Below are 21177 nucleotides of genomic sequence, written 5' to 3'. Positions count from 1 at the left end.
GAAGTACCCTGGCACCCTGCTGCTCTGATGTGCATGGTCTGAGTCCTGTGGTGGCTTGTATGAAACTGTCCCTGGGCAGAGAGCGCCTGCAGGCCTTGATCAGCTGGGCAGCTCACAGGTGGACTTGGAATCGCGAGTACCCAGAGCAGAAGTGGGGAGGAACAGTTTACTCAGGGCCTTGGGCTGGGACCCTGGGGTCCTGGGGGGGGCCCCCACCGCAGCCCAGCAGTGCACAGGGTCCTTGGCAGCCTTGGAGGCCCTCCGTCCTGTGCTGGCCACCAAGGACCTGCCACGCCTCCTCCGTCAGGTCTCCTGGCATGGGTTGTGGGCCTTCTCTGTACCACACACTCTGGAGTGCTTTAACTCATTTAATTAGTTTCTAAGGTCAAATGTATTTTTGAAGTTAATGTTTATCTTAAAACTTTCCAGAGAGTAGAGGGAGAAAGCAACAGCCCGGCTATGGAAGTCAGTCTGCGTTGCAGTCAGATTACAGCTGGGCAGCAGTGGAGCCCAGGGGCTGGGAGCTCTCCAGGAGTGTGGGCGGGTGCATGGGGAAGGGGGCGTGCCTGGCTCCCCTGCCAGGAGGCTGGGGGCCACTGGGCTTGGGCCTCCCTGGCTTTAGTGGAGGTGAGGGGGAGTCCGCCTGACCTGTGTCCATGTTCTGTAGTCTCCTGCGAGTTCCAAGAGTGGACATCAACTTCCTGCGCCTTATTAAGCATGAAGGGGTAAGTGTGTGGAGAGAGGGGAGCTGCTTGGCTGGTCAGGTGCCCTTGTGAGCCTCAACTGGATGTGCCCTCTGCTGGTTCACGCTGGGCGAGAGGCAGTGAAGCGTGGGATTGGAGGCCTGGGTGTGTGTGCCTTCCTGGTTGTTCCACGTGTTGATTTTGATGTTTCAGGAAAGTAAAGATTTGGCTATTACCAAGGATAATTCTTTGTATATAAAAGCTTACAAAACCTGTAAGAAATGAGGAGTTGTCCAGAGTAGGAGTAGGCAGACATTTTTTAAAGGACTAGGTAGTAAATATTCTAGACTTTGTGCAACAGGAAGCAGAATGGGGGCTGCTGCTATTAGAAATTTAATCCAGCCATCTAAAACTGTAGATACTGTTGTGAGCTGGAGGGTGGCCCACAGGCCATGCCCCCCCCCCCACTGCCCTCTGTGCGTCCTCCTGCAGCGTGGCATTATGCCTTCACTGCATCAGCTGAGATCCAGAAGCCACACGCTGGCCACACACACTGTCAGTAACCAACATGGTGTGCACCTAGGCATGGCTGCACCAAGTGGTGTTGAGCTGGCAGCCACTGCTTGCGTCAGGAGATACATTGCCAAATGGACAGGGGACCTTTTGGAATAAAAAGTGGCTGTCAAAATTTTAAAGCACAGCTCATTGACAAAATTTATGACCCAATTAAGAATGGGCAAAGGAAAAAAATACAGATGGCCAACAAGCACATGAAGAGATGCTCAGCATCATTAGCCATTGGGGAAATGCAAATCAAAACCTCAGGGAAATCCCACCTCCTGTCCACCAGGATGGCTATTTTCAAAAAACCCAGAGAAATTATAATTGTGGAGAAACCAGAACCCTTGTGCATGGCAGGTGGGAATGTAAATGGTACAGTGATGTGGGTAACAATCTGGCAGGTCCTCAAAAGGTTGAACACAGAATGGCCATGTGGTCCAGCAACTCCATTTCTGGGTATGTACCCAAAGTGCTGGAGGAGATGTTTGTACACCCATGTTCACAGCAGCAGGATTCACCACAGCCAAGAGGTGGAGCAGCCCAAGTGTCCATTAACCAGTGAATGGATAAACGAAATGTGTATCCATGCAGAGGAGTATTACTCAGCCTTAAAAAGAAAGGAAAATGTGACACATGTTCCAACATGGATGAATCCTGAGGACATCACGCTGAGTGAAATCAGCCAGACACAACAGGACAAATGCTGTATGATCCCACTGAGTATATGAGGTCCTTAGAGGAGTCAGATACATAGAGACAGAAAATAGGTGGTGGGTGCCAGGGGCTGGGGGGGCAGGGAATGGGGGTGTTAGTATTTAATGGGGACAGAGTTTGGGAAGCTGAAACAGCTGTGGGGATGGATGGTTGTGGATGCAGGGCAGTGTCAGTGTACTTAATGCCACCGAACACCTAAAACTCGTTAAGATGGTAAAATTTTATGTATGTGTTTTACCAGAGTCCTTTTAAAAAAGGAGATCAAGGTTTTGCAAAGAGGTGCCCGTAGTAATGGTACAGCTCTATTTTTGCATTAAAACCTGAGTTGATTTTGGGTTTTCTGCTTCCAAAAAAAAGTTGTTTTTTTCAAACAAAGTGTACAGTTCTCTTGCAGTTAACCTGGTTGTGACCTTCCTGAAAAAAGTATATAAAAGTGATGGCAGGCACTGAAATGGGGTCTGATCTGGGCTGAGACCATTACAGGCAGAGGTGTTCTATGATGGACCTGGACTTTCTGACAACGCAAATGCACCGTTGAAATTTCCAGATGCCTCCTAGGGGGTGATGTCTCTGCCTCAGAACCATGGTCCTTCGGTTCATGCAGGTGACTCCAGTGGACCGGGGAAGGCCCTGGGGGCACAGCTGGCTCGGGCTGTGCTGCACTGAGAAGGCTGCGCAGGGTGTGGCTCTGGTGCCTGGGCTCTGGGGTCTCTGGGGGAGCCAGCCGGCGTCTGACCCCTCCCGTCTCACAGCCCAGAGGTGCGGGGCTTGCCGCTCCTCCCGCCCTTGCCACTGCGTTCCTCTCCTGCTGCCTGACCCATCCTTCTGTGGGGGAGACGGCAGGGGCCGGTGACTGCCGCCTGGGTTCCTGGGGGAGGCATCAGGGGTGCCTGACCCCTGGGGAAGCTCAGTCAGGGCACCCCTGTGGGCACAGCTGGCTCTGGCGAATGGAAGGGTGAGCTCAGCAGAAGTGCCTGTGAACTTTGTAGCTTAGTTGTAAGAGTTGCCTGTCTGTATGTTGTAACTGTTACAACCTGTGCAGAGTAATACGTTTGGTAAGATCACAGCCCGATTTGGGGAAGTTATCCTGATATTCAGTTTCTGATTCATGATCAAGGGAGGCTGCCTCAGTGGGGGAGATCTGCTCCCTGATGAGAGAGCCGCCCTCCTGCAGCTCCAGGGGTGGCAACCTTACTTTTGGTGCTTAGGTTTTGGAAAGACCTCCACTGTGGTGGGACACCAGGCCCAGTGGCCTGACATTGTGCAGCTGTCCCAGAGGGGATTGGAGCTGGTTTGTAAGAAGTTGTCTTGCTTCTCCGGCTCTCTCAGTCCTGGGAATAGCATTTCTGCAGCATCCTGATGTGGTCGGGTGGACAGAGGGAGGCGGGGCCGTGGAGGGTGAAAAGTCAAATCAGGAGAAGCTCAACTGTCTCCAGGCAGAGGGCATGCCCACGCTTTGTGTGTCGGGGTGTCGCGGAGGCTGCTCATCTGTGGAGGAGCTGTGTGCTGGGGCTAAGGCTGGAAGCTGCTGCTTTGCGTGTTGACAGTGACACCGCCGTTCTGACATAGGTCGGCGGACCTGAGGGCATCCTGCAAAATGGGGCCGTGGATGACAGTGTGGCCAAAACCAGCCAGTTGTTGGCTGAATTGAACTTTGAAGAAGATGAGGAAGATACCTATTACACAAAGGATCTCCCCATACACGCCTGCAGGTGAGCATGGACTTGCCCCATGGAGTGTCCAAATTCCATGTGTGTTTGCTGGCTTTATGGAGGCCCATCCAAGGCCATGGACGGTGACACATGGTAGCACTGTCCTCTGGAATAAGGAGGTTGCTCGGGCCCATGTGCACACAGAAGTTCCCGTTACTGGGCAAGAGGGCCGGCTCAGCACCTCCAACACCCTTAATTCACCCAGCAGGTGAGGAAAGGTTATCCTCTGCCTTTCCCAGGCCCTGCCCCCTTGCTGGCTAGAAGGGACTTGGTTCATGGGGCAGCACTTGGCTCAGTGGGTCAGCAGAGTGTCTGAGGTCTGAGAGCTCTGTAGGGCGCTCTAAAATACCTGCTTCTGGCAGTCAGTCCTGAGAACGTGCAGGTGAGTGGTCAGTGGGCAGGCCTGCTTGTTGGCCAGATGGAATTCTCATCTAGAGTAGGACTCATTCCTTATGTTTGGACTTCCCATGTCTTTTTGTCACACACACACAAGAAAGTTGAGACCAGATGGGGAAAAATGATCTTGCTCTGGGCCCCTGGCCAGCCAGGGCAGCTCTGGCCGCCCCCCCCCTCCGCTGGGGCACGCTGCCCTACCCCTGGACGGAGCACTGCCTTTCCCTGCCCTGTAGGCTGACTGACCTTCTGGAGGCTCTTTGTTGACTCTCATTTACAAATATTTTTATGTCTGCATTAGTGACACATAAGTGTAGCCGTCGCACGCAGTCCCTTGGGAAACTGCAGGTGGTTCAGGTCTGCACACCCCCGGCCCTCAGGGCTGCCACCTGGCGTGGGGTGTGTGGTGTAGGGGAGGTTCTTGGCTACCCCAAGTACATTCTAGTTTGAGACTGAGTCTTGGCTTCCTGCACATATGGAACTCTGCGGAGAGCCACAGTGTGTGGGTTTTCAGAAAAATGAGTCTGGGGTGGGTGGGGATGGGGACACCTGCCCTGATGCTCCCTGTGAGCAGAGCCCAGTGTGCCCTGGACCCTCCCTGGCTGGGTTTCAGCTGAGCCGTCCTTGATTCCTGGGAGCACGGCGCCCTCTGCCGGAGTGTGGTCACAACTCAACTTCCATGTGCGCAGAGCTAGGGATGCTGATTTCCTGCTTACAAGTCAAGGCTCCTGAAGCCTAAGGCTGGGGGTGGGGAGGGGAAGCATGTCACATGGGGGGCCTTGGTCTCTATTGCTAATTCACCTGGCACCTTGCGCAGCGCTTACACCCTCCATGGGGGCTCTCTTGTCGCCTGCCTGTCTCTGGGAGTCTCCACTGCACCCAGCCCCTTGTCTGCGTTTGCAGGGTCAGGAAGCCTCTGCAGTGAACAGATTGGATTTTGTTAGTGGGATCGTTGGGTCTGAGTATGTGTTTAATGAAAAGTTTAAAAACATTGTAAGAGGAAAGAATTTTACATCCTGCCAAATTAAAACCAGAGAGCAACCTTACAAACTTTAAACTGTTGATGTTTTGACTTTTTTAGTTACTGCGGAATACATGATCCTGCTTGCGTGGTTTACTGTAATACCAGCAAGAAGTGGTTCTGTAACGGACGTGGAAATACTTCTGGCAGGTAGACAATCGGACCGCACATGTGTCTTTAATCAATGCTGTGCTCAGATTTGTGTGTAAATTATGGAAATGTTGAAGCAAAGCACAATATAAAATCATGCTAACAAACCTGCTTTTTTCCCTCCTCTGTGACTGGTTTAAGTTGAAACAGATGGTGGTGTGTGAATGCTTTAATGTATTTACCCTTGATTTATTCTCTGTGGTTCTTTTTATTATGCAAGTAGGGTTGGCTTAATTCTCATTCCCCGTTATATTTATATTTTTCTGCAAGATGAGCTCCTGGCATGCCGGCTCATCTTCATTACTGGGTGCCTGGGGAGGGTGTTCCCAGGACACTAAGAGGCACCTATGGGAGCGCTTCCTGAGGAGGCTCCCTCTGGCCTTAGCTCATCGGCAAGGTCCTGAGGCTAATATGGGCCAGATCCTGAATCATCGGATTAAATTAAGTTCACTTGACCATCGGCTCTGGGCTTCCCTTCCTGCTGTTGATGAGCAGCAGCTGTGAGTGGGTCCTGTGTTTTGTGTTGGGGGTGAGACCAATGTTGTGCTGGTGCTGAGGTTCCAGGGGAGAGGCCGTTTGTCTAGCCTGAGCAGTGGGACTTACCAGCCGCCCTGCCAAGAAACAGGGCAGAATCTGTGGGGTGGGGCTCCAGGTTGCCAGTAGGAAAGCCGCATCTCCTGAGCTTCATGTTTGAATAAGGGACAAGGGTCCATGGGCAGCTTTATTTGCACAGAGCCCTCTCCTTTCCTGTGCCTTCAGCATCTTGTGCTGCCCAAGGGCTCAGGATGTCAGCTTATGTCATCCCAGAATTAATAAAGTTAATTGTGGGGTTCTGAGCTAGGCAAGTGGGGTTGGTGCTTTTTAAAGATTTGAAAGGAAAAGCATCTTTGGGGCAGCCCGAAGAGATGCGTATCCAGTTTTCAGGATGTTCTGGGTAATTTCAGTATTACTGTGTTTGCATTAGTACCTCACTGCAGGAAAAGCAGTAAAACTTGTCTTAGCTGGCAACCTGGGCTTCCGGTCAGCAGAGCCAAAATGAGGGAATTGAGCAAAGGTCCTCTGAGAGAGAGCAGGCTCCACCGACCAGCAGAGCAGTGCGCGTTGGGGGGCAGCCAAAGTCCATAGGTGGTGGGCAGGGAGCTGCCAGTGTAATGGGCTAGGGGGCGGGGGGCACAAAAAGAGGAGGAGATCACTGATGCAGGGACAATACCAGTGGAGGCGGCTCTAGCAGAGGAGCGAGGGTTTTGGGGTTCCCAGGGTGGCTGTAGTTGGTTGGATAAGCTATGGGGCTTAATGAGGCCAGGGAGGGTGAGAATGTAGGCATCTAGACCAAAGGTTGCAACAGGATGGTGGCCTGAGGTGCAGTGAGGGCGACAGCAGGAAGACTGTGCCCAACAGGCATGTGCAGTGTCCAAGCCAGGCTGCAGGGAGAGGGCCTGAGGCAGAGGTCAGGGAGGTACAAGGGTTGGGCCTCGGTAGGGCCTTTATTTAAAACCTGGTGAGCTATGTCCCGGAAATGAGATGGCCCGCAGATTGTGAGGACAGTCAGCCCTTGGCTTCTGGGAATAGTCCTGCTGCCTTCCCACCCGTTTTTACTGTCCTCACGTTTCTAATAGGTTTGGTTATCAGGTTTCTCAGCCTGCAGCGAATTAGCAGGGGCTGCTCCTGGAAGCAGGCACAGGGTCCATAAGGAGTGACTTTGAAGAAGCAGCAGGCAAGCCCCAGGGGCAGAGAGGAGGGAGGGGGCAAAACCGCCTGCCTCTTGGGGGTCGCAGCCCTCGTCCCTCCCGTGGTTCAGTAAGGCCCGAGAAATTGGGTTTAAGAAAGGACTGGGGAGGAAAAACAACAGCGTAGCAGGAACTATGTGAAACGTGTTAGGAGAGTTTTCTTTAAAAACGGTTTAAGTCAGATTGATTTTTGTGCTCAGTGGAAGCCGGTTCAGGGGCAGGCTGGCTCCCGGGACGCCAGATGGATGAGGTGTGACCACCCTTGCTAATGGACTGTGAACGGTACCGGAACTTTTAACGGGGAGCTTGAAAATTGGAAGTGGTGAAAAGCCAAACTTGGGGTGTTAACTATTTATCATTTCCTGGTTTTAGCCACATTGTAAATCACCTCGTGAGGGCAAAATGCAAAGAGGTGACCCTGCACAAGGATGGGCCCCTAGGGGAGACGATTCTGGAGTGTTACAACTGCGGCTGCCGCAATGTCTTCCTCCTTGGCTTCATCCCTGCCAAGGCCGACTCGGTCGTGGTTCTGCTGTGCAGGTGAGGGCCCGGTTCCTGGGAGCACCCCCAGCCCTGTGCCCCGACTCCATGGAGCTTCAAACTGCTCTTCTGTGGTTTCTGCTGCCTGGCAAGGCGGGAGGACTTGGGGACCAGAGCTTGTTAGAGAAACCTGGATGTCGAGTGTCTCTGGGGGAGGTGTTCCTGTTAAACAGTAAAAGCAATTCTGTAAAAACAAAGTCTGTTCTGAGTTTTAAGAGTTCAGAGCTCGAGGGGAAGGGCAGCTTATTACTAACAATCTGAAGATAACATGATCGCATTATAAAATGTAGGAAATATCGCTTTGGGGTGAGAGGTGAGCTGTGGAGGGCGAGGTCATCCTCACCTGGGCCGTCCCGCCCTCCGGGGGGCTTCTGCAGGCAGCCCTGTGCCAGCCAGAGCAGCCTCAAGGACATCAACTGGGACAGTTCCCAGTGGCAGCCCCTGATCCAGGACCGCTGCTTCTTGTCCTGGCTGGTCAAGATCCCCTCCGAGCAGGAGCAGCTGCGGGCCCGGCAGATCACTGCCCAGCAAATCAACAAGCTGGAGGAACTCTGGAAGGTGAGTACCTGCTGAGAATGCAGATTGGCTGGGGCACCAGTTTCCGGGAGCCCAGGAGGGTGGGCTGCCCAGACAGCTTTCTGGTAATGGGAGGTTCTGTAAGGTTCTGAGGGAGTCGAGCCCCCTCTGCCTGGCATGGCCCCTTGCCAGCACCTCCCACCAGGCCCCTGGGAGGAAAGGAAAGTGCAGTTGTTGGCATTTTTCTCTTTTGGTGACGGGAAGGAGGGGCTGGGCCTGTGGCACATCTGAGCCAGGGTGGCCGAGGGTGGGGTGAGCCTTCAGCTTAGAGGGAGCCTCCAGGCTGGGTAGACCCTCCGGCCAGACCCAGTCTTCCAGGGCAGCCCTTTCTGGTTCTGGCTGTTTAGATTTTACAGTAAAGATTTTATAACTAGGCTAGATGTTTTATTTAGGTGCCTGTATATATAATTAGAAATTTTAAGTGTGAATTTACTTTCACTTTGGGTGCAAGTCAGTATCTTTCAAGCATTGTCTAGCAAGGTGCTTTTCCATTTCTGTGGTTGCCACAGTTACCTCACTGTGTACCCTTTTTATCCACACAGCCCAGGTGCTGTCTGTCCCCACCAGGGAATTATGGGTCGCCTCCGGCAGGGCGGTGTAGGGTCAGGAGAAAGCGGGTAGGTGGTGTCCCTTATGATTACACAGCCAGAGGTCTTGCTGGCAGCTGGGAAGAAGTGTTCTCCCTTGTGGTTCAGGGGCCCGGTGTGGGAAAAGGCAGCCACGTGGTGGTTAGGTGTGTCAGGTTCACACCTCGGCTGTCATTGCCCAGGTGCGCTGCGTTGGTGTGACCCTGTGGGAGGGGAAGGCTCAGGCCAGTGACCAGAGCTCCCTGTGCCCTTGCCACAACGAGGACTTTCCTTCCACCTTGGGCACACCCACTGCCAGGCGCCCATAGGTTTATCTTGAGAGTAATGGGTGTGCCCTCTCCCTCTGGTGACTGGAGAGCTCCAGGCGGCTCCTTGCATACATAGGTGAAAAAGGGAAGGACATGGTGCCATTCTTGTCTTCTAGGAAAACCCTTCTGCCACGTTGGAGGACCTGGAGAAGCCAGGGGTGGACGAGGAGCCACAGCACGTCCTCCTGCGATATGAGGACGCCTACCAGTACCAGAACATATTCGGCCCACTGGTCAAGCTGGAGGCTGACTATGATAAGAAGCTGAAGGAGTCCCAGGTGATGTGGCGTGTGCAGGAGGGCTTGGTCATAATAGCCTCCCTGCCAAGGCTGGGGAGGGGGTTTTCTCTGCAGAGGTGCAGTGCCTGGAGAGACAGAGCCACGAGTTGAGGGCAGGTACCCTGCCACTCAGAGCTGAACACCTGCCTGAGTGTCTTCCAATTTTAAATTCAACAAAAATCCCTCACATTCAGGTTCCCAGCGTTTGCCAGTGGCTACGAGAGTCCACCGTGAGGAGCCCATGGCGCTTGGGGCATGCTTTCGCTGGTCCTGTGAAGAGCCCTGGCGCCCGGGGCCCGGGGCCTCTGCTGTCAGTTCTCTTCTCCCCTCTCAGACCCTGGAGAAGCCGCGCAGCGAGCAGATGGCCTGTGGGGGCCTCCTGGCCGTCGTGTGTAGGGTCTGGGGGTCCTTATGGCGTCTCTCTTGGATGTGTTCTGGTTGGTGTTCCAGGCTATCGGGTGCTGCACCGTGCACCCCGACATCATGGCTCAGGAGGTGGCTGTAAGGCACACGCCTGTGGAAACCCAGACACGAGGAGTCCAGGCCCGTGTCTGCCTCAGGCTAACAGGGCTCTTATTTTTCATGTGCTCAGACTCAAGATAACATCACGGTCAGGTGGGACCTGGGCCTTAACAAGAAGAGAATCGCCTACTTCACTTTGCCCAAGACTGACTCTGGTAATGAGGATTTAGTCATAATTTGGTTAAGAGGTGATTTTAAGTTTTAAAATATTTGTGATCATAAGTAGCATAACATTCCTAGTTTCACCCTTGTAAAATGTCCTTTAATTTGAACTCTTCATGGTGACAGTCTTGGTGCATGTTGAAAACACTAACTTTCTTGCTCTCTCTTCCCTGTAAGACATGCGGCTCATGCAGGGGGATGAAATATGCCTGCGGTACAAAGGGGACTTGGCACCCCTGTGGAAAGGGATCGGCCATGTCATCAAGGTCCCTGACAGTATCCTTTGTGTAGGGAAGGGCTGCAGCTGAGGAGCTTGGCCTAAGCACAGGGGACATGGTGGGGCTCATGGTCAAGAGGGTGCCTTTGAGTGGAGTTTGTTAAGAGGTGCAAGCTCGGGTGGGTCTTTTATTTTTTATTTATTTTTATTTTTGCTATCATTAATCTACAATTACATGAAGAACACTATGTTTACCAGGCTCCCCCCCTTACCAAGTCCCCCCCATATACCCCACTACAGTCACTGTCCATCAGTGTAGCAAGATGCTGTATAATCACCACCTGTCTTCTCTGTGTTGTACAGCCCTCCCCGTGTCCCCCCACAACACTATACATGCTAATCGTAATGACCTCGGGTGGGTCTTTTATATAGAACTAAGGGAAGAGCTGCTCTGCCCGAGGTCAGGTGTGCCCAGCTCTGCGGAAGTTGGCAGCCCTGGATCTGGTCACTCCATGTGACTCTGGCTCATGTTTGTTGGTGAGAATGCGCCCAGGAGGGTCTGGCTCCTCAGTAACCAGATGGGGCTCCTCAGAAAGGTAAACCCAACTTTTGACAAGGATGAAACCTAACTCAGTGGCACAGATTATGGCGATGAGATCGCCATTGAGCTGCGGAGCAGTGTGGGTGCACCTGTGGAGGTGACTCATAACTTCCAAGTGGATTTCGTGTGGAAGTCTACCTCATTTGACAGGTACATCCATCTTCCCCTGCAGGTGCTGCCATGTCTGCTTTGTAGTCACCTGAGGTGGGCACAGCCACCACCTGGGCCATCCAGGTGGTTTTTCCTGTCCCAGAGGGGCAGGCTTCACACTGGTTCTGCAGGTGTGCACAGTGCCAACCCTGAGCTTTCCTTCCAGGATGCAGAGTGCGTTGAAGACGTTTGCTGTGGACGAGACCTCTGTGTCGGGGTATATCTACCACAAACTGCTCGGCCACGAGGTAGAGGACGTGATCATCAAGTGCCAGCTGCCAAAGCGCTTCACGGCACAGGGGCTCCCTGACCTTAACCACTCTCAGGTTCTCACCCCACCCCCAGGGTGGAGGGGCCCGGCCTGCAGAGCCTGCTGGGTGGGTAGCCCCTGTGGCAGCCACAGTCCCTAATGGCAGCTCGTATCTGAAGGTTTATGCTGTGAAGACTGTGCTGCAGAGACCTCTGAGCCTGATCCAGGGACCCCCGGGTACAGGGAAGACAGTTACCTCGGCCACCATCGTCTACCACCTGGCTCGGCAGGGCAACGGGTAAGTGAGAGAGGGTGGTCAGCCAGGAGGACACTGTGTTTGCGTGATCTGCAGTAGATCCCACTTTATGGTTGCTTTTAACAATCAAGCCTGCTGTTCTGGCAGAGGCAGCAATGGGTAGGCAGGTGTGTCCCAAGTTGTGTGTGTGTCTCGGAGCTTTGGAAATCTCAATGGTGGGGACAGGAGGGTGAGGACAGGGACTTGGTGTTTTGCATCACTTCACTTGGGAAATGTGAAAGCCCAGTGGACATCAGTGCCTTCAGTGCTGTCTGTTCCTGGCTTTAGTCTTAGACCGAGAGCAAGCTTCAGTTCAAACTCCAGTCTGGGCTAGTTAGCATTTCCTGAGCTTCTGTGCCAGTACTGAGCCATGTGCTCGCATTGTGTTGAAGGCCCGTGCTCGTCTGTGCTCCAAGTAACATCGCCGTGGACCAACTGACCGAGAAGATCCACCAGACTGGACTGAAAGTTGTGCGGCTCTGCGCCAAGAGCCGTGAGGCCATCGACTCCCCGGTGTCCTTCCTGGCTCTGCACAACCAGATCAGGAACATGGACAGGTGGGGGTTGGGTCACCATCTTGAGCGCTACTGGGTTGCGGCTGCTCTGTGCAGGCCCTGGGGGTCTGGCACGCACCCACCAATGTGCCCTGTGATTGCAGCATGCCTGAGCTTCAGAAGCTGCAGCAGCTGAAAGATGAGACTGGGGAGCTGTCGTCGGCCGATGAGAAGCGGTACCGGGCCCTGAAGCGCACCGCCGAGAGGGAGTTGCTCATGGTGAGGTCCCATGGGGCCCGTCGCCTGTCCTTGTGGACTGCAGGACTCACTAAATACATTAAGCATATGAGGGCACCTTTGTCAATTGGTCATCTTGCCTTTGAGAACTTTGGCACCTCCTTTAGTGGCCTCTCCGTGGAATGCTGAGGGTTCCCTGGCTCAGCGCTACCCCTCAGACTGTGCAGGCATGGGATGTTTCTGTGCTGAGTGGTTTTCTCTGAAGAAGCACAATGACTTAAGGTGTCCAGTTAGTGTCACCGTAGCTTGGATGTAGATAACGCTGGGAACAGACAGCTTGTGCCCACTGTTGTTGGGGAGGGTGTGGCTGGAATGGCATCTGGGGCTGTCTGCCTGCCCTCTGGAGCCAGGTAACACTCATCATGCAGGTGCCCTGATGCCTCACATTCTTCCCCAGAACGCAGATGTCATCTGCTGCACATGTGTGGGTGCCGGGGACCCACGGCTCGCCAAGATGCAGTTCCGCTCCATTCTCATTGACGAGAGCACCCAGGCCACCGAGCCTGAGTGCATGGTCCCCGTGGTCCTGGGAGCCAAGCAGGTAGGCCAGACCACATTTGCTGTGGCCTTGTTTGAAAACCAGTGTGTGTTCTTGTCCCAGCTTCGTGTGGTTCTTATCTCTGGAGGTTTGTTAATAATGCCGTGTGAGGCTGTGTGGTGCCTGGTGGAGTTCATAAGGATGCACAGCAGGCCCATCGAGGGGGTCTCTGAAGGATGGGTGCCACACAGAGTGCCTCTGCAGGTTCCCAGTGTGCATCCACGTCCCGTCTATATGGAGGGTAGTTGTTTGCATGCACCTGGCCAGTACCTTACCACTTGAGGTAGTGCTGCTAGGCCGGGGCGCCTGCAGGTGAACATCTAGGCTGTTTCATGCTTGAGTTTCTCATCTGTGTGGGCCTCTTGCTGCAGCTGATCCTCGTGGGTGACCACTGCCAGTTAGGCCCTGTGGTGATGTGCAAGAAGGCAGCCAAGGCTGGCCTGTCCCAGTCCCTCTTCGAGCGCCTGGTGGTGCTGGGCATCCGGCCCATCCGCCTCCAGGTCCAGTATCGGATGCACCCTGCGCTCAGCGCCTTCCCGTCCAACATCTTCTATGAGGGCTCTCTCCAGAACGGTGTCACTGCAGGTAATGCTCAGGCCGGAGCAAGGCTGGGGCGGGACAGCCTGGGAGGCCACGGCTGCTTTTTTCCTTCCTTAAGTGCCCTTCTGTGGTGACCACTTCTGTACAGGGGCACCTCAGCAGGACAAAACGTCCACTCTGGGGTGTGGGACGTCCTCAGGGTGTGGGCAGGGGAACCCACGTCCAGGTAAAGTTCAGAGTTGCTGCACGAATGTTCACACCTGGGCTCATTGCACAGAGCACAGTGCAGGAGGCGATGGCATGGACCACCCCCACTTCCTCCTCTGTCAGTGGTCCCAGAGCCTGGCCCTGGGGGGTCCGCAAGACTTAGGTCAGCACAACTTCATCGCAGCACTGAGGCGTCCTGTGCCCTTTTGCTGTGCTGATGCACATGCTTTTGGCGTAGGAGCAGCGCTGGGAGCCAGCCAGGGCCTTGGGGCAAGTCAGGACGGTGCTGCCAGACTGCTGAGTGTCGTCACAGCCACATGCCTGCTGCAGGCAGTGTCCTGCATGCAGATGTGATGAGTCCTTGTCTTAGTAAAGCTTCTTGGTGCTGTGTGCTGAGATAGGGGTCCTCTCAGACCCTTGGCAAGTGTGTAGGTGCTTAAAGGAAGGACTCGTGGACATACCACACTGGCTCAGACTGGGCTGTTGGCAGGCGCTTTCCTGCAAGTGACCAAAACGAGCTGTGGTTTCCAGGGAAACAACTGACAACCTATTGCCAGTGATAAAATCTGAGGATTCAAATGAAAATTAGAATTTTGGAAAACTCGTGCCCCCTGGCACGAGCTGACCGGGCTTCCTGTCACTGTGGCTCTTCAGATGAGATCTGCTGGTGACGAATGTCTGTGGAACGTGTCAGCGTTTGGGAGCCTGCCCGACCCGGCTGGGTGGGTACTTCCCACAGCGAGAGTGTTGCCCGGCCACTCGGGGCCTGAGGCCATCTTCAGTGCAGGGCAGAGAAGGGCCGTCGTCGCTGACCTGCAGGGCGACCTGTCCCGTTTCGTGTGGAGTCGGAGCAGATCCCCAAGCTGTGGGGAAGGTTATCAGACATTTGCCTTGTCCAACTACACGTGCCTGTCGGGCCTGCCATCCTCACATTCCACAGGGAGTCACAGCAGGCTGGTACAGAAGCTCAGTGACTCCCATAGCGGAGTGAGTCGCAAAAATTCCCTGCGTATTTTAGTAGAAAACATGGTTATTTTTGTAAAAATATTTTTAATATGTGTTATTTTTAAACAAGTTAGTAACTTAAATGTGTAGATTTTGAAATACCAGAAATATCAACAGATGTGGTAACTATGTAAACAGTAGCTACTTGGACTCCTCAGCTTTTCAGAGTGTAGAAGGGCCCTGAGGCCAGTGTTGCAGAGCTGCTGATTCAGTGTGTCCGTAATGCCGGCCCCCATGGGCTGGTCCGTTGAGTCCCGCTTCACAGAGGAGGAGACAGGCCGAAGCATGCGCGTCCAGAGCCACGTGGCTGCTGTGTGGGGCAGTCCTGCACTGCGCTGCCACTGTCACCGTCGCCAAGGCACTTGGGATGCTGCTGGTCCCCAGCATTGGGGCTAAGAAAGGTCACGCTGCGAGGAGCTCATTTGTCATCAGTGACGTGGTTGGCACCGGTTGGGAAGGCTGCCTCTCAGCACTGAGTCAGACTCCACCTTCCACGGGGTGGGGATTGGTGGCGGCGGCTCACTGTCATGTCGCCAGTGCTACATGTGGGCAGCACCCAATAACACACTAAAGCGTCCTCCTGGACTGGGCTTCCTTCATGGATGTCAGCCTATTGCGATGCAAAAATACTAGTTTCCTCACACTGATCTTACGATCAGCTGCTGCTGCAGTCGGAATTCCCAGGGGGTTGTGAATTGAGAAGCTGGTTTATGAGGAAATGCACAAGGCTATGAACAGCCATGGTGAACATGAGGTGCCCAGTGAAGGTGGTGATTCCCAGCTCACGCAGTGCGATGTCACAGTGCTGTAAAGCTGCAGCCACTGGGACACTGGCTTCAGTGCCCAGGGTGGCATCCAGAGAAGACCCACCCGTCCGCAGGCCTGGTCCGTGACAGTGTCATCCACAAAGCCAGTGTAGGGGCTTATGGTTCTTTGAGGCACATCAGTAAAACTTCCAGAAGGAAGCAGAGTATCTTTGTGACCTTGGAGTAGGCAAAGTTTTCTTAACCAGGCCTAAATGGCTGCAAAAAGCACTAACATGAGGTCTATTCTGAGAGTGAACCGGCTTCACTCCGGGCATGATGATGTCAAGTGTCGTGTGCATGGCTGGGCGTTTCGGGCAGGGGTTCACAGAGCTGGGTCTTTTGCTGGGAGGGAGACTGCTGTGTCCTGAGGCGGAGTGGCCCCTGCAGGCATGGCTCTGTCTCAGCGCAGTTAGGACTAGCCTCGCTTTTCTCTCTGATGTGAAATGTTGCATCTTTCCCCTCCCTGGTGACAGCGGATCGTGTGAAGAAGGGATTTGACTTCCAGTGGCCCCAGCCTGACAAGCCGATGTTCTTCTATGTGACCCAGGGCCAAGAGGAGATCGCCAGTTCGGGCACCTCCTACCTGAACAGGTAAGTGGAGACTGGCCTGTGGCATCTGCTGGCTTCAGTGGCAGCTTGGCAAGTGACCCACTAGCCTGTTTATTTTTTAACGTGGCATGGAAACTTCCCTTATCCTCCTTGTCCTGTGCAAACACCGAAACCAACAGCACATAGCTACCTTATCTTCATGTGTGTTTTTCTGTGGAGCAGGTACTTCCTAAGCCCACGTGTGGGCCTTTTCTGTCCCTTTGCCCGCTTAGTAATGGACAAGGAGCCCAGCTGTGGCCGCCCCACACCTCCCACAGTCTCCAGCCTCAGGAGCCCATGGGTGGACCTGGGAACTGAAAGCCTGGTTTTCTTAGGACGGAAGCTGCAAACGTGGAGAAGATCACCACGAAGCTGCTGAAGGCGGGTGCCAAGCCAGACCAGATTGGCATCATCACGCCCTATGAGGGCCAGCGCTCCTACCTGGTGCAGTACATGCAGTTCAGCGGCTCCCTGCACACCAAGCTCTACCAGGTGCGTACACGGTCCCGTGTGGGGGCTGCCCTGACCACCTGGTGTAGGGGAGAGAGCTGGAGGGAACCGACGTGCCTGCAGAGTCCTGCACCTCAGGGACTGTATTCTAATGTCAGAAACGTAGACCATGATTTGCACATGCAGGCATTTTCCTCAGGGTAGTTTTTAGAGCAGCATTAAACAACTCCAGGGTTGAGTGGTAGGGGTGTGCATAGGTGCCAGTTGTACACTGGATGTTAACACAGTCACAGGAATGCGGCTCACTCTTAACACCAGCACTGGACACAGCGTCTAGGACAGTGATTATCTCTCCATGCGGAAATGAGCCAACACGCAGAGTAAAGACTCAGTGACATGGCCGGGTGGTCTCTCTTCTGTTAACTGGGGTGCAGACTCAAGTTTTCTTAAGGAACACATGTTTTTGGGGGCGACAAATTACCAAGGTTAAAAAGAAACCGAAGTGCAGGGAGGCAGGAGGGTTGGGCTGCGGCCCAGGTCTCTGCAAGCGTCAGGTCCCCGGCTCCTCGGTGTGATTTCAGGGTGCTTCTCCACACGGTTCGTGTAGGCAGGGGGTCCCTGAAGGTTGCCTGCTGGCTGACTGTGACCTTGTGTGCCCCGGCAGGAGGTGGAGATTGCCAGTGTGGACGCGTTCCAGGGCCGTGAGAAGGACTTCATCATCCTCTCCTGCGTGAGGGCCAACGAGCACCAGGGCATCGGGTTCCTAAATGACCCCCGGCGGCTAAACGTGGCCCTGACCAGAGCAAGGTGTGGAGGGCTGGGCCCACGGGCCTCACAGGTGGCAGGAGCTGGCCTTGTGTCCCGGAGGCCTTCTGAGGGGCTCTTGGGGTCTGGTACTGGGACAGTCACCAGGAAGGCTGCTCCAGTCCCAGCCACACCTTGGACAGGTGGCACAGGGCACAGGCTGGGGCTCTGCCAGTGCCTGAGGTGGCAGCCCTCCCCAGAGCAGTTTAGAAGGCCTGTGTCATCTCTGTGTCCCTGTCCTGGGGGGTCTCAAGGGACAGGGCTGTCTAGCCCTTCTGATCTAAGATTCAAACCCAGCAGTGGAGAGGCAGGGGGTGTTGAGTCCCTTAATCCAATGATCCAACGTGTTGTCTCTGGAATGGAACTTTGCTGGACTAATGATAGAAGGGACCCTAGGTGACAGCAGACCACACCACTCCTATGCTAGCTGGAAGACAGGCTCCACCCCCATCAGAGCACCTTGGTTTTCCCTTGTTACCTTCCTTCTAAGGTGCCCTCTTGTTTGGCAGCCAGCACTGGGGGGTCCCCAACACAGCTGGCAGAGGGTGAACATCCTACAGAAGCGAGGGCCAGGCTGGGACATCACATTACCTGCTCCAGCCCATCACGGGCCCTGAGGCAGCCGTGAAACCTGGGGCTGCTTATGACCTAGTGTCCCGGAGGCTGATGAGACTCTGAGCTCATCTGCCCACAAAGGGGTCCTGGTATCTTGGCTCCTCAGAAATCCACCCCCATATGTGCCCAGTGCAGTGTCGCCTGCCTACAGGGTAGGCTCCAGCACCTGTCCCCATGGCCACCAGTGTGCCCAGCCATCCCCAACGCTCAACAGTGGGCGCTGTCATAGGCAGGCCAGGTGTCAGATGGGGAGGGGACGGTGGGCACCAGGAGAGCTTTGGATGTGGTGTTGAGTTTGTTGGTGAGGCCTCAGACTGCTGTGCATGGTGGCCACGCCTTGTGCGGCCCTCAGCACCACCTGACTGGGCCCACGCCTTTCAGATATGGGGTCATCATCGTGGGCAACCCAAAGGCCCTGTCCAAGCAGCCGCTCTGGAACCACCTGCTGAACTACTACAAGGAGCAGAAGGTGCTGGTGGAGGGGCCCCTGAACAACCTGCGCGAGAGCCTCATGCAGTTCAGCAAGCCCAGGAAGCTGGTCAACACCATCAACCCGGTGTGTGGGCACAGCCGTGGCAGTCAGTGCGCGAGTCAGCACGCGGGCAGGAGCGATGTGGCTGGGCTGTCCCAGCGCCCCTACCAGCCTCCCAAGCACTCTGGGACCTTTAGGCCTTACGCCCCATGGGATGCTGTTGTGGGTAGCGTCTAGGAAGTCTGAGCCCAGGGGTTCTGGGAGCCCCTGGTGCCTAAGCCAAGGTCCAGAGACAGATGTGTGAGCCTGGACGCCAGGACCCCTCTGTGGGCACATGAGCTCAGCATCAGAGGCCAGGTTGACGGAGGGGCCAGGCAGGGCCCAGAGCACACAAGTCAGCAGGTTGGCCTTGGTGTGACCTCACCACCCTCCCAGAGCAGCAGAGCTTTGGAAAAGTTCTGTTTCAAGTTGAGATGATAAATTCCTCACCTATCCAAACCCTTTGTAGGGAGCCCGCTTCATGACAACAGCCATGTATGACGCGCGGGAGGCCATCATCCCAGGATCCGTCTATGATCGGAGCAGCCAGGGTGAGTCGGCACAGGGGCGCTGAGCTGGCCCTGGGGATGTTGACCGTTCCCGCGCCACCAGCTTCCCGCCTTGTCACTCCTGGGGCAGCTCCCAGATCTCAGTCACCAGAATCGTGCCTGACAGGGAAGTTCTTCTCAGAAATCAAAGAATTGTGCTTTGGCAGTTTCTAAAACAAGATGTTTCTTAGATAGCAGTTCTGTGTACAGTGGCTCCTAAGCAAATCCCACAGGCCTGCTGGTGCCCAGGCCCCAGGGCCTCTGTGCTCCCCACCCATCCTGCCCTTTGGTCCCCTCTCAGTGGGAGAATCAGGCTGCCCGCAGCCCCTGCTCAGGTTCTGCTGCCTGCTCTTGGGCCACAGCGCTGGGGGCCTGCCCCTGCTCGGGCGTGGCGTCTCTGCCCGGAGGCTGGCGTGACCCACCACCAGGAGCCCCTCCCCTTGCCTGAACTGCTCTGTCTGAACCGTTCTGTTCGCCCTCAGGTCCCTGCCTCTTGGGACCCTGCGGGCCCCAGCCCCCAGAGGGTGACAGCCTCACGCAAGGCAGGAGTGCCCCCTGCTGTGCCTTCGGTGGGGCTTGGCCCCCGCTGGCTCCCCACTGTCCTGAGGGCAGGTGCTGTGTGTGGCTGCTGCTGTCAGGAATAAGAGGGTGCCCCCCTGCACCACCCCCTGCCACTGGCCTCCAGTGACAAATCTCACCGCCACATCCAGAAAGTCACCATGTGGCTGAGCGTGTCCCGGGCCCTGGGGCTGAAGGCCATGCTCTCCTGCCCCAGCCGCCAGGGCAGCTGTGCACATGGCTTTCCCGAGACCAGGGGCTCCTGGGGTCCTTGCTTGCAGCAGTTTTTGAGCCTATAGGCATTTCCTTGTTTCTGGGGGGGGGGGTGTGTCGGGGGGGGGCATATATAATGTGAACATAAAATTTGCCATACAAAGTATTTCTTTTCTTTCCATTTTTTGGATCTCTGCAGACCAGTGTTTCTTCAGACCCTCTGGGAGGAAAGGTGCATCCCCAGTGCCAGCCCTGGGAGGCTGCTGAGGATCGAGAGGAGGAGGATTGGGTTGTGGGACTCAAAAAGGTCGCTGCTGTGGGGCAGGCAGAGCCGTGACAGGACAGGACAGACGGCTGGGGCAGCAGTGGGCCTTCAGATGCGGCGGTGACACCTGCTGTGCATTTTGTTGTGCAGGTCGCCCCTCAAACATGTACTTCCAGACCCACGACCAGATTGGCATGATAGGTGCAGGCCCTGGCCCTGTGGCTGCCGTGAACATCCCCATCCCCTTCAACCTGGTCATGCCGCCCATGCCCCCACCTGGGTACTTCGGACAAGCCAACGGGCCGGCGGCAGGTGAGCACCAGGCAGCCTCATGGTAGAAAGGCAGGTCCAGGCTTCAGGCAGTCATTATTGTCTGCGGCTCAGACCTCCTTCAAGGAGCCCTGGACTGCTGTCTTTCAGGCCGGGGCACCCCAAAAGGCAAGACTGGTCGTGGGGGACGCCAGAAGAACCGCTTTGGGCTTCCTGGGCCCAGCCAGGCGAATCTCCCCAACAGCCAGGCCAGCCAGGATGTGGCGTCCCAGCCCTTCTCGCAGGGCGCCCTGACACAGGGCTACATCTCCATGAGCCAGCCCTCCCAGATGAGCCAGCCGGGCCTCTCCCAGCCCGAGCTGTCCCAGGTGAGCTGCCGCCCGCAGGAAGCCCCCGCACCCGTGGGAAGGCCTGGGCAGGCCAGCAGCCCTGATGCACGCCGACCCCACGGTGCCACCCCTGTACTGTCACGGCTCTCAGGAGGTGGGGTCTCCTGTGTTAGTGGAAGGACTGTAGATCTAGAACATTCCATCCATGACCTGTCCTGGACAACAGGTCTGGGTTACCTGTCTGCCATGGTGAGGCAACCAGTGTGGGTCTCCTGTCACCTAGGCCTGAGGACATGGTCTCCAGACCCTTCTGTGGGGTAAGAGCAGCTTCTCCCACGGGGGATGCTCATCTCCCCGACTTTGTTTTTCAGGACAGTTACCTTGGCGATGAATTTAAGTCACAGATTGATGTGGCGCTGTCACAGGACTCCACGTACCAGGGGGAGCGGGCATACCAGCACGGTGGAGTGACAGGGCTGTCCCAGTACTAGAAGGCAAGCTGTCCTGAGGAGGTCCTCATGGGGACTAGACATGAGGACGTCTGGGAAGTGGGGCGTTCAGGTCCTCGGGTCCCAGCTTGTCTGCGTGAGACCTGTCATTCTGGGAAAGCGAGCTTCATCCTCTGTGTCATGGTTCTCTGGGAGTCCCAGGGCTCAGCAGGAAAGGCGAGGCTGTGGGGTTGGGGGAGGGTG

The 21177-nt window shown here is 55.3% G+C and overlaps 1 protein-coding gene across 2 annotated transcripts in view; it reads left to right on the top strand.

Annotated features, from left to right (window-relative positions):
* Positions 1 to 21177, top strand: part of UPF1 (UPF1 RNA helicase and ATPase) — a 31235-nt gene that overhangs the window by 8038 nt on the left and 2020 nt on the right. Inside the window, exons 2-23 of one of the 2 annotated variants that reach the window (XM_036892830.2) lie at positions 3528 to 3670; positions 5145 to 5234; positions 7334 to 7501; positions 7879 to 8059; positions 9089 to 9250; positions 9843 to 9960; positions 10112 to 10210; positions 10794 to 10902; positions 11069 to 11228; positions 11332 to 11450; positions 11840 to 12004; positions 12106 to 12220; positions 12636 to 12779; positions 13148 to 13361; positions 15808 to 15925; positions 16258 to 16414; positions 17037 to 17179; positions 18173 to 18347; positions 18772 to 18853; positions 20037 to 20198; positions 20307 to 20524; positions 20857 to 20979. In XM_036892830.2, the coding sequence (XP_036748725.1) occupies positions 3528 to 3670; positions 5145 to 5234; positions 7334 to 7501; positions 7879 to 8059; positions 9089 to 9250; positions 9843 to 9960; positions 10112 to 10210; positions 10794 to 10902; positions 11069 to 11228; positions 11332 to 11450; positions 11840 to 12004; positions 12106 to 12220; positions 12636 to 12779; positions 13148 to 13361; positions 15808 to 15925; positions 16258 to 16414; positions 17037 to 17179; positions 18173 to 18347; positions 18772 to 18853; positions 20037 to 20198; positions 20307 to 20524; positions 20857 to 20976 (3162 nt within the window). In that variant the 3' untranslated portion in view covers positions 20977 to 20979. The remainder of the gene's footprint in view (positions 1 to 3527; positions 3671 to 5144; positions 5235 to 7333; positions 7502 to 7878; positions 8060 to 9088; positions 9251 to 9842; positions 9961 to 10111; positions 10211 to 10793; positions 10903 to 11068; positions 11229 to 11331; positions 11451 to 11839; positions 12005 to 12105; positions 12221 to 12635; positions 12780 to 13147; positions 13362 to 15807; positions 15926 to 16257; positions 16415 to 17036; positions 17180 to 18172; positions 18348 to 18771; positions 18854 to 20036; positions 20199 to 20306; positions 20525 to 20856; positions 20980 to 21177) is intronic. The other variant, XM_036892849.2, reaches the window with a different exon arrangement.

This window comes from Manis pentadactyla, chromosome 12 (assembly GCF_030020395.1).
Source record: "Manis pentadactyla isolate mManPen7 chromosome 12, mManPen7.hap1, whole genome shotgun sequence".
NCBI lineage: Eukaryota > Metazoa > Chordata > Mammalia > Pholidota > Manidae > Manis > Manis pentadactyla.
Note: the sequence above shows the minus strand (reverse complement) of the source record. Positions and strands in the feature narration are given on the sequence as shown.